This window comes from Hyla sarda, chromosome 8 (assembly GCF_029499605.1).
Source record: "Hyla sarda isolate aHylSar1 chromosome 8, aHylSar1.hap1, whole genome shotgun sequence".
NCBI lineage: Eukaryota > Metazoa > Chordata > Amphibia > Anura > Hylidae > Hyla > Hyla sarda.
Window position 1 is genome coordinate 8,107,466 of NC_079196.1, and position 12,107 is coordinate 8,119,572.

The window sequence follows — 12,107 nt, forward strand, 5'->3', positions numbered from 1 at the left end:
GTATCCAGAAAGTCTTCAGCCCCCCCCCCCCCCCGGTCACTATATACAATGTATCCAGAAAGTCTTCACCCCCGGTCACTATATACAATGTATCCAGAAAGTCTTCACCCCCGGTCACTATATACAATGTATCCAGAAAGTCTTCACCCCCGGTCACTATATACAATGTATCCAGAAAGTCTTCACCCCCCGGTCACTATATACAATGTATCCAGAAAGTCTTCACCCCTGGTCACTATATACAATGTATCCAGAAAGTCTTCACCCCTGGTCATAAAAACAAAATGTGCAATAAATGTAGTTTGGGATCGGATTGTGGCGCGGAGCCCCCGCCTTGGCCTCCATCTTTAGGGTATGTTCACACTGCAGAATTTCTGTATGCAGAATTCCACTCAGAGATTCTGCAGCGCGAACCTTAACGTTGATGTAAATGGGTCTTCCGCGCTTAATTCTGTAGTGTGAACAGAGTCGTAGTCGTCTCCAGGCTTCCTAAAACATGTACAGGACAGGCAGATGTGTAATGTCTCAGGCAGTGTTTCCCATTATTGGGGATCCTTTCTTGGACAGTACTGTGCGGATTATAGCATATACTCTGTCTTTGAACCCAGTGTTCCTTGAATTTCTCTAGTACAGCGCTTTCCAAACTGTGTGCCTCCAGCTGTTGCAAAACTACAACTCCCAGCATGCCCAGACATTATTGGGGATCCTTTCTTGGACAGTACTGTGCGGATTATAGCATATACTCTGTGTCTTTGAACCCAGTGTTCCTTGAATTTCTCTAGTACAGCGCTTTCCAAACTGTGCCTCCAGCTGTTGCAAAACTACAACTCCCAGCATGCCCAGACATTATTGGGGATCCTTTCTTGGACAGTACTGTGCGGATTATAGCATATACTCTGTGTCTTTGAACCCAGTGTTCCTTGAATTTCTCTAGTACAGCGCTTTCCAAACTGTGTGCCTCCAGCTGTTGCAAAACTACAACTCCCAGCATGCCCAGACATTATTGGGGATCCTTTCTTGGACAGTACTGTGCGGATTATAGCATATACTTTGTGTCTTTGAACCCAGTGTTCCTTGAATTTCTCTAGTACAGCGCTTTCCAAACTGTGCCTCCAGCTGTTGCAAAACTACAACTCCCAGCATGCCCGGACAGCCGTTGGCTGTCCGGGCATGTTGGGAGTTGTAGTTTTGCAACAGCTGGAGGCACACTGGATGGGAAGCACTGGTCTCAGGGTACATTCACATGTACCCGCATTAGATGGTGGATTAGAGGATTTTGCCTGTGTTGCTCCGGTGTCGGCGCTGACCGCGGCGGTCGTTCTCGCTCGCCGTTCCCTCGTCGCAGGGCCGGGATTGTGTAACTTTCCTTTAACCCTTTCCTTCTTCTACATCCGGCCTCTCACACTGTGACTGAATCTTCTCTGTTTCTCTCTGCAGGAACTGTACGGAGGACAAGATGGCGACCAGCGCCGTCCTGAGCGACAACCTGCCCACGTACAAGCTGGTGGTGGTGGGCGACGGGGGGCGTGGGGAAGAGCGCGCTCACCATCCAGTTCTTCCAGAAGATATTCGTCCCGGATTATGATCCCACCATAGAGGATTCCTACCTGAAGCACACGGAGATAGACGGGCAGTGGGGCTATCCTGGACGGTGAGGAGACTGTGTGGCCTGTGTTATTCTCCAATGATATCACGATACTGAGTGTCATCCAGCTTTCCCAGAGCCCTAAAGGGTCAATCTGCCCTGTTATGCACTGATATAGGAGAAGGAGTTGAGGGGTCCCAGACAGCCTGCGGGGGGGGGGGGGGGGGGGGGGGGGGGGGATTGTGTTCAATAGCAAAATCTGTTCCCCAAGGACAAAGTGGGGGCTGACAATGTAACATCACATAATGTCATACTTCATTTACATCCTGAGCTGCACTCACTGCTCTGCTGTTCAATTATGTCTCATCCTCCAGTCACCTCTAGAGCTGCACTCACTACTCTGATGTTACATCTTGAGTTATATTCCAATTACCTCCAAAGCTGCACTCACTATTCTTCGGGTGCATCATGTCTTATCCAACAGAGCTGCACTCACTGTTCTGCTGTTACATCATGTCTTATCCACCAGAGCTGCACTCACTATTCTGCTGTTACATCATGTCTTATCCTCCAGAGCTGCACTCATTATTCTGCTGTTATATCATGTCTTATCCTCCAGAGCTGCACTCACTATTCTGCTGTTACATCATGTCTTCTCCTCCAGAGCTGCACTCACTATGCTGCTGTTACATCATGTCTTATCCTCCAGAGCTGCACTCACTATTCTGCTGTTACATCATGTCTTATCCTCATTCACCTCCAGAGCTGCACTCACTATTCTGCTGTGACATCATGTATTATCCCCCAGTAACCTCTAGAGCTGCACTCACTATTCTGCTGTTACATAATGTCTTACCCTCATTCACCTCCAGAGCTGCACTCACTATTCTTCTGTGACATCATGTCTTATCCTCCAGAGCTGCACTTACTATTCTGCTGTTACATCATGTCTTACCCTCATTCACTTCCAGAGCTGCACTCACTATTCTGCTGTGACATCATGTATTATCCCCCAGTAACCTCTAGAGCTGCACTCACTATTCTGCTGTTACATAATGTCTTACCCTCATTCACCTCCAGAGCTGCACTCACTATTCTGCTGTGACATCATGTCTTATCCTCCAGAGCTGCACTCACTATTCTGCAGTTACATTATGTCTCATCCTCCAGTCCCCTCCAGAGCTGCACTCACTATTCTTCTGTTTCATCATGTCTTATCCCCCAGAGCTGGCAGTGACGTTGCAGAATGTGAGGCTGTGGTCTGTGTTGCGTTCTGGGTGCGTCAGTCCAGACCCTGAACCAGCAGATATAGCAAAACTACAACTCCCAGCATGCCCGGACAGCCTTCGGCAAAAGCTGTGGACCTCCAGCTGTTGCAAAACTACAATTCCCAGCATGCCCGGACAGCCAAAGGCTGTCCGGGCATGCTGGGCGTTGTAGTTTTGCAGCAGCTGGAGGCACCCTGGTTGAAAATCACTGATGTAGAATATATAGGTGGAGTGATTGACAGGCCGCCCCCCCCGCACCGATCCCGCACCGATCCCGCTGATCTGGTTCCCATCACGACCTGTAATGCCGCCTGACAACATCGCTCATTTGTTCCCACTTAACACCCGGCCCATAAATCAGATCTGACAACCGCCACTAATCACTACCTGCCTGATCCCCCGACACATGACATCTGGGACGTGACGCTGTCAATCACATATTAACCCTTTACTATGTTTGTGCTCAATTTGTCCTCCAATCCAAGATCTCTGTTTGCCATCAGGGAATAGGAACAACATTGTCTACATCCACAGCTGAGGGTTTGCTACAATTGTATCCAGCGCTGATATCTTTATTCTGTCCTGATAGTTTGTTGCAGTGTGTCAGTCTGGAGTTCAGGCTGTTCCCCTCACAGAGTATTTTCTAAACTGGACGCAGCTGTAACAAACCCTCAGCTGTGAGTACAATGGTTGATCGACACATTTAAACAATGTTTGAGTCGACTCTTAGGGCTCATTCAGAAGGTGGAATTTTACATCAGCGCGATCTCTGGATTTTCAAATGCACGATAAGAATTTCAGCGTGGAGACAAACTTATGTATCACATGTATCTGGTATCCGATCCCTCCTCTTCTGTATCACATGTATCCGATCCCTCCTCTTCTGTATCACATGTATCTGGTATCCGATCCCCACTCTATATCTCATGTATCTGGTATCCGATCCCTCCTCTTCTGTATCACATGTATCTGGTATCCGATCCCCACTCTATATCACATGTATCTGGTATCCGATCCCCACTCTATATCTCATGTATCTGGTATCCGATCCCTCCTCTTCTGTATCACATGTATCTGGTATCCGATCCCTCCTCTTCTGCATCACACATTATCCGATTCCTCCTCTTCTGTATCACACATGTATCCAACCCTTCCTCTTCTGTATCACACATGTATCAGATCCCTCCTCTTCTGTATCACACATGTATCCGACCCCTCCTCTTCTGTATCACACATATCTGGTATCCGATCCCTCCTCTTCTGTATCACATGTATCTGGTATCCAATCCCCACTCTATATCTCATGTATCTGGTATCCGATCCCTCCTCTTCTGTATCACACTTATCTGGTATCCGATCCCCCCCTCTTCTGTATCACACTTATCTGGAATCCGATCCCTCCTCTTCTGTATCACACTTATCTGGTATCCGATCCCTCCTCTTCTGTATCACACTTATCTGGTATCCGATCCCCCCTCTTCTGTATCACACTTCTCTGGTATCCGATCCCTTCTCTTCTGTATCACACTTATCTGGTATCCGATCCCCCTCTCTTCTGTATCACACTCATCTGGTATCCGATCCCCCTCTCTTCTGTATCACACTTATCTGGTATCCGATCCCTCCTCTTCTGTATCACACTTATCTGGTATCCGATCCCTTCTCTTCTGTATCACACTTATCTGGTATCCGATCCCTCCTCTTCTGTATCACACTTATCTGGTATCCGATCCCCTCTCTTCTGTATCACACGTTATCCGACCCCTCCTCTTCTGTATCACACTTATCTGGTATCCGATCCCCCCCCTCTTCTGTATCACACTTCTCTGGTATCCGATCCCTCCTCTTCTGTATCACACTTATCTGGTATCCGATCCCATCATTTGTGGGCTGAAATCCTAAATTCTAGCATCTGGTTTGATGCATCCCATCGGCCTCTGTGGTTTTGGCGCGCGTCCTGTAGAGACCACAAAGTGACAATAAGGATTTGATAAAGCAGATCAGTTTCAGCGGTGAAATTCTTCGCAACAATTCAGATGACTCGACTGCAGCGCGTGCGCAGGGTTAATTTTATCTATGTATAAATAAATTAAGTTGTTAATTTTTGCACCAGCTCCATTTGCAGAAATGTTGCAACTGTGTTTTTTTTGCGCAACTCTTTTTAATAGTAGGAGGAGCTTGCCACGGGCTGTGTGGCATCATATGAGATCAGGAGTGGTTGTGGCCCTTCGGGGTTTCCAGCACTGACGCCACCACACGTGGGGCTGAAGGGGTTAACTCATTACGAGATTCCATCAGTTTCTTATTTGCAGTTCCTTCTTTATCGCAGCCGCTCCTTAACGCGTCATTACAAGTCCGGCCGCACCCACCCAGCAGCGGTGACCTGTGCGGGCAAGTGAGAGGTGCCCCTGCTGCTGACTGCGCAATATCCTGAGGAGACTGTAGTGTGTGACAATGCAGAAAATGCATTGGGGACTGAGCTGCAGTGTAAGGCATGGGGGACTGAGCTGCAGTGTAATGCATGGGGGGACTGAGCTGCAGTGTAATGCATGGGGGGACTGAGCTGCAGTGTAATGCATGGGGGACTGAGCTGCAGTGTAATGCATGGGGGACTGAGCTGCAGTGTAATGCATGGGGGACTGAGCTGCAGTGTAATGCATGGGGGACTGAGCTGCAGTGTAATGCATGGGGGACTGAGCTGCAGTGTAAAGCACGGGGGACTGAGCTGCAGTGTAAAGCACGGGGGACTGAGCTGCAGTGTAAAGCATGGGGGACTGAGCTGCAGTGTAAGGCATGGGGGACTGAGCTGCAGTGTAAGGCATGGGGGACTGAGCTGCAGTGTAATGCATGGGGGACTGAGCTGCAGTGTAATGCATGGGGGACTGAGCTGCAGTGTAATGCATGGGGGACTGAGCTGCAGTGTAATGCATGGGGGACTGAGCTGCAGTGTAATGCATGGGGGACTGAGCTGCAGTGTAATGCATGGGGGACTGAGCTGCAGTGTAATGCATGGGGGACTGAGCTGCAGTGTAATGCATGGGGACTGAGCTGCAGTGTAAGGCATGGGGACTGAGCTGCAGTGTAAGGCATTGGGGACTGAGCTGCAGTGTAATGCATGGGGACTGAGCTACAGTGTAATGCATTGGGGACTGAGCTGCAGTGTAAAGCATTGGGGACTGAGCTGCAGTGTAAAGCATTGGGGACTGAGCTGCAGTGTAATGCATGGGGGACTGAGCTGCAGTGTAATGCATGGGGGACTGAGGTGCAGTGTAAAGCATTGGGGACTGAGGTGCAGTGTAAAGCATTGGGGACTGAGGTGCAGTGTAAGGGTACGTTCCCACACGGCGTATTTTGCTGCGTATTTTGCTGCGTATTTGGTGCTACGTATTTTCCTACCCATTGACTTCAACAGAGAAAATAAAATATGCAGCAGCAAATACGCAGCAAATACGCCGTGTGGGAATGTACCCTAAAGCATTGGGGACTGAGATGCAGTGTAAAGCATGGGGGACTGAGCTGCAGTGTAAGGCGAGGGGGACTGAGCTGCAGTGTAAGGCGAGGGGGACTGAGCTGCAGTGTAAGGCGAGGGGGACTGAGCTGCAGTGTAAGGCGTGGGGGACTGAGCTGCAGTGTAAGGCGAGGGGGACTGAGCTGCAGTGTAAGGCGTGGGGGACTGAGCTGCAGTGTAAGGCGTGGGGGACTGAGCTGCAGTGTAAGGCACGGGGGACTGAGCTGCAGTGTAAGGCACGGGGGACTGAGCTGCAGTGTAAGGCACGGGGGACTGAGCTGCAGTGTAAGGCACGGGGGACTGAGCTGCAGTGTAAGGCACGGGGGACTGAGCTGCAGTGTAAGGCACGGGGGACTGAGCTGCAGTGTAAGGCACGGGGGACTGAGCTGCAGTGTAAGGCATGGGGGATAAACAAAGTGGCATCCAGAACCTTTGATAAGGGGTATAATTAGGGGGGTGTAGTGGGGGGGGGGGCAGTCCGCAGGAGCCAATGGGAGGCGGAATCCGTATAGAATTTCTGTAGTGTGCATGGGCCCTTATACTGTCAGGAATCTGTGCTCTTGGGGATGGGGATGGTACTTTATGTCTCCCCCATGCTTTATACTGCAGCGTGATCCCGGCCTTATGTGTCTCTACTAATTACTGATAAGAAATCATAACAAATACATCGCAACATATGGAGAAATGGCTAAATACAAGAAATAATCAGTGGATATAACAGTGGGCGTTGTGTTTCCTCCTCCAGTGCTGGACACGGCAGGGCAAGAGGAGTTCAGTGCCATGCGGGAGCAGTACATGCGCACCGGCGACGGATTCCTCATCGTCTACTCGGTCACAGACAAGGCGAGCTTCGAACACGTCGATCGCTTTCATCAACTCATCCTCAGGGTCAAGGACAGGTGAGAGTGCGGCCTCTGACTATCCTTATCTGAACACAATACCAGTGGTCTTCAACCTGCGGACCTCCAGAGGATGCAAAACTACAACTCCCAGCATGCCCGGACAGCCAACGGCTTCAACAGGTTGAAGACCACTGTCCTATACTGATTATCTTCTGCATTTACCTGATGATCTGCTTTGTCATCTTAAATCCTGTCTCTAGGTGGCGCTCCGCTGCCAGAAATTGACATTGAGTGTCAGTAAAGTGGGAATTAGTATTAGACAACGTGTTTAGGGTACGTTCACACTGATTAATATTTGCGCGGAATTCTCGCTGAAAAAAAACTGCTCAGAAATGACCGTTTTTTTTTTCCCACGCGGAATGTGCGTGGAATTCCGCACAGAAATCAGTGCGAAATTCAGCGCGGCAAAGGAGACATTATTTTAAAAAAAAAAAAATTATTCTAATTTTTTTTTTTACGAATTCCGCGCAAAAGTGTGGCGTACTGAAAAAAAATGTACATTGAGTTCTATGGGGTTAGCACGCGAATTCCGCATGAAGAAAGAACTAGGGATCGACCGATTATCGGTTTGGCCGATATTCACGATTTTGGACGTTATCGGCAATTACCTTGCCGATAATCCGATAATGATTAAAAATAAGCCTCCTATAGCCCCATACGCGGAAAAATAAAAAAAAAGTTAGACGATGACTATTTTAAACATACTCATTTTGGTGCATGTAGTTATACATTTTTTTTTAAAGTAGTAAAATAAAAAAAAACTACAAAAATTGGGTATCCCTGTAACCGTATCGACCTACAGAATAAGGAAAAGTTGTCATTGTTAACGAAAAGCGCACTGCGCACAAAAGGAAGCCCTAAAAAGATGCAAAATGGCGGGTTTTTTTCTTTCTATTTCACCCAACAAATAATTTTCGCAGATTATGTTATAAAATAAATGATGTCATTACAAAGTACAATTGGTGACGCAAAAAATAAGCCCTTATATGGGTCTGTAGGGGCATAATTTAACACGTTTCGTTTTTTCCTCCTCATTTTCTAAAAATCATAAAGTGCATTAAGGTGAAAATGTCCTTACGGGGTTAAGACCATGTTTTTTTTTGTTTTTTTTTTTGGGCACAAATCTCTGTTTCTTTCCCACAAAAAAAAAAAAAAAATGGCAACAAAATCGCAAAAGGAGGTGTTTTTTATTTAATTTTTTTTTCCCCATTTCTATGCAGCCAAGACTGGCGTTTTTTTTTTTTTCGGAAACTGTCGTTTTTCTTCCCATAAAAGTTCCATAGAAGGAAAAAAAAAATTCAAATTTCCACTAAAACCCATTGCTTTTGAGGAAATGCCACAAAAACTGCATCTTGGGAGTGAAAAATGAGGGGGCGTTTTTTTTGTGGCGTTGTGGCATCTTAAACGGTGAAAAAAATTCAGCAAAAAAAAAACACCGCCATGTCTGGCTCGGGCAGCATTTCATTGTCAGTCAGGGTCTGAACACTTTTCTTTCTTTTTTCCTTTTAGAGAATCTTTCCCGATGATTTTGGTCGCGAACAAAGTTGATCTGATGCACTTACGAAAGATTTCCAGTGAACAGGGGAAGGAGATGGCGGTAAAACACAACGTAAGTCCAGGGAGGGATAGGACGAAACTCCCCAATAGTGCGAAAATCCCCCCACCCCCCCATTCCCAGAGCTGTCCTGTCCTCACATCTCCTGCAGCAGGAGCCTCCCCCCACAGCTTTCTCTGCAATGGGAACACTTTGCCCCGCCCCCTTTATAAGCCCATCCCCTTAAACATCTGCTTCCTAATATTCAAAGAAATTACCTAATCCCAGATAATCCCTTTAAGACAGCGGTGGACCTGTGGCATCCCTAGCTGTTGCAAAACTACAACTCCCAGCATGCCCGGACAGCCGTTGGCTGTCCGGGCATGCTGGGAGTTATAGTTTCGCAACAGCTGGAGAGTCATGAGTCATTGTCGTAACTTGTTGTCTTTTGATTTCAGATTCCTTATATTGAAACCAGCGCCAAGGATCCGCCTCAGAATGTGGACAAAGCCTTCCATGACCTCGTCCGGGTGATCAGGTGAGACGCCGCAGCGCCCCCCGGTGCCGATATACCAGCTCTGATTCACACTGACATATATATAGGGTTTTTGTATCCTCCATGCTTTTACCCAATCACCATCACTAGTCCTACCTCTGTTTTATTCTAGCACAGCTGCATCCATGTGTTTCACTACTGTAACTGGGTCACGTGATTCCCAGCCTGACCCAGAGTAAATCTATCTCTATGGGATCAGGATATATAGTAGTTATACTCCTCCCCTTCAGCTCTGTCTGTATACTGCTGCTTCTATTGCTATAGGATTAGGATATATATTAGTTATATCCCTCCCTTTCAGCTCTATCTGTATACTGCTGCTATCTCTATGGGATCAGGATATATAGTAGTTATACCCCTCCCCTTCAGCTCTCTGTATACTGCTGCTGCTATCTATGGGATCAGGATATATAGTAGTTATACAACATCCCCTCCAGCTCTATCTGTATACTGCTGCTATCTCAATGGGATCAGGATACATAGTAGTTATACACTTCCCCTGAGCTCTATCTGTATACTGCTGCTATATTTCTGAGATCAGGAAATATAGTAGTTATACACCTCCCTTCCAGCTCTATCTGTATACTGCTGCTATCTCTATGGGATCAGGAGATATATAGTAGTTATAGTCCCCCCCCCCCCTCCAGCTCTCTCTGTATACTGCTGTTATCTCTATAGAATCAGTATATATAATAGTTATACAGCTCCCCCCAGCTCTATCTGTATATTGCTGCTGCTATCTCTATGGGATCAGGATATATAGTAGCTATATACCTCCCCTCTAGCTCTATCTGTATACTGCTGCTATGTTTATGAGATCAGGAAATATAGTAGTTATACATCTCCCCTCCAGCTCTATCTGTATACTGCTGCTATCTTAATGGGATCAGGATATATAGTGGTTATACACCTCCCTTCCAGCTCCATCTGTATACTGCTGCTATCTCTATGGGATCAGGAGATATATAGTAGTTATAGTCCCCCCCCCCCCTCCAGCTCTCTCTGTATACTGCTGTTATCTCTATAGAATCGGGATATATAGTACTTATACACCCCCCCCCCCAGCTCTATCTGTATACTGCTGCTGCTATCACTATAGGATCAGGATATATAGTACTTATACACCTCCCCTCCAGCTCTATCTGTATACTGCTGCTGCTGCTATCTCTACACAAGAACCTCTACATTATTCCCTAATTATAGTCTGTGCTGCAATAAATGAGGAAAACATTCCCGGAGTGCTTCTTTAAACAGCAACAAATAAAATTGTCAACCTATTATTCCGTAAGGTGACTAGAAAGTGACGTCGTTTTCCTCGCCCGCGCCAATAACCTACACAAGTGAGACAATATAACGGATGAAGTTTATACCACATTAAATCTCTTTGTTACAATGTTTCACAGGCAGCAGCTTCCAGAGAAAAGTCAGAAGCGGAAGAGGAACACCAAGTGGCGCGGGGACCGCGGGACGGGGGCGCACAGGTCGTTCTGCGTGGTTTTGTGACATCGGATGCATTGATGGCAACTGCCGAGCATGACCACTGCCCGTCCTGTACCCGCAGCGACCCCCGGCCTGGGGGCCGCATCATCTGGGCTGGACCCGCCACGTCTGTGCAGGTTACCGCGCACGTTCAGCGATACGGTTGGCGACTGTTTCCCCACAAGATGGCAGAGAATGAGACGACATCGCCCCTCCCCCTCCCCTCTTCTTGGAGTATAGATGTATTTATTCCTGTATAATGTGGTATTTTTTTTTATTTTTTTACATTTTATTATTTTTTTGCAGGAATAAAATGTTTAGTTTTTTTTTTTTTACATTGTAAGAAGGAAGGGATCGGAGCTGAGGTCACGTTATTAACCACTGCACTGCCAGGGAGCATAATGTGCTGGTCTTAAAGGGCCGGAACACAGACTAATGGATTTATGCTGCACTTTTTGGTACTTCACCTGCTGCGGTACATACAAAGTGTCAGACGGACTTCAGCATGGTACAAGGTTACCCACTCCCACCACGACGCCTCCGCCCCCTCCGGTGCCACGTTACAAGGTCCCAGCCACGATTCAGAACTTTTCTCCTCGGGGATCTGGACCATTTGTTTTCGGATCTTTTTTACCTGTGTTTTCCGATCAGCCATGACGCACTTTTCTTCTACAAACCGCAGGATCCCGAGACTCTCTCTGGTGCTGACCCAAACCTCCTGCAAGCCATAGGGCGACCTAAAGGGTTAACAGCCCATCTGAAATGAATGAGTTTTCGGGAGGGAGAATACATTCCAGCTGGCGGGGAACCCCAGACAATGTGTCAACCCCTGGACGGGGGCCAAACGGGGGCCAGAAGGAATGAGAAAGGCCTTTTCTTCCCCAGTGTTTTACTTTGTGAGGAACTTGTCAAGTAGCGAAATAGACAGAATCCGCCGCGAGTTACCAGACGGTGGGAAAAAAACCGCCACAAATGTATTTCCACCGAGTTGTTTCATTTTTGTTTTCCTTGTGAATGTATTAACTTATTTCTAGGGGAATAAAAACAGTAGAAACGTCATCTCCGGGGGGAAAGTCTCTGCTTATTGTGTATAGAGGAGGTAAAACGGGCCGAGGAAACCGCGAGGACGAAACTGCAGGGAGAGAGGTTCTGAGAAACACAGAGCAGACACCATACTGAAACATACACGTCTACAGGGGGCGGTATTATAGTAGTTATATTCTTGTATATAGGAGGCAGTATTATAGTAGTTATATTCTTGTATATAGGAGCAGT

General features: G+C 47.3%; 1 protein-coding gene across 1 annotated transcript; it reads left to right on the top strand.

Moving 5' to 3' along the window:
• The first annotated feature begins 1,456 nt into the window (after positions 1-1,456).
• Positions 1,457-11,891, top strand: MRAS (muscle RAS oncogene homolog). Its single transcript, XM_056535536.1, is given in 7 exon segments — positions 1,457-1,519; positions 1,521-1,637; positions 1,639-1,651; positions 7,107-7,260; positions 8,773-8,872; positions 9,256-9,335; positions 10,757-11,891. Coding segments are annotated over 7 exon segments (627 nt in total). The 3' UTR covers positions 10,857-11,891.
• The last annotated feature ends 216 nt before the right edge of the window (positions 11,892-12,107 follow it).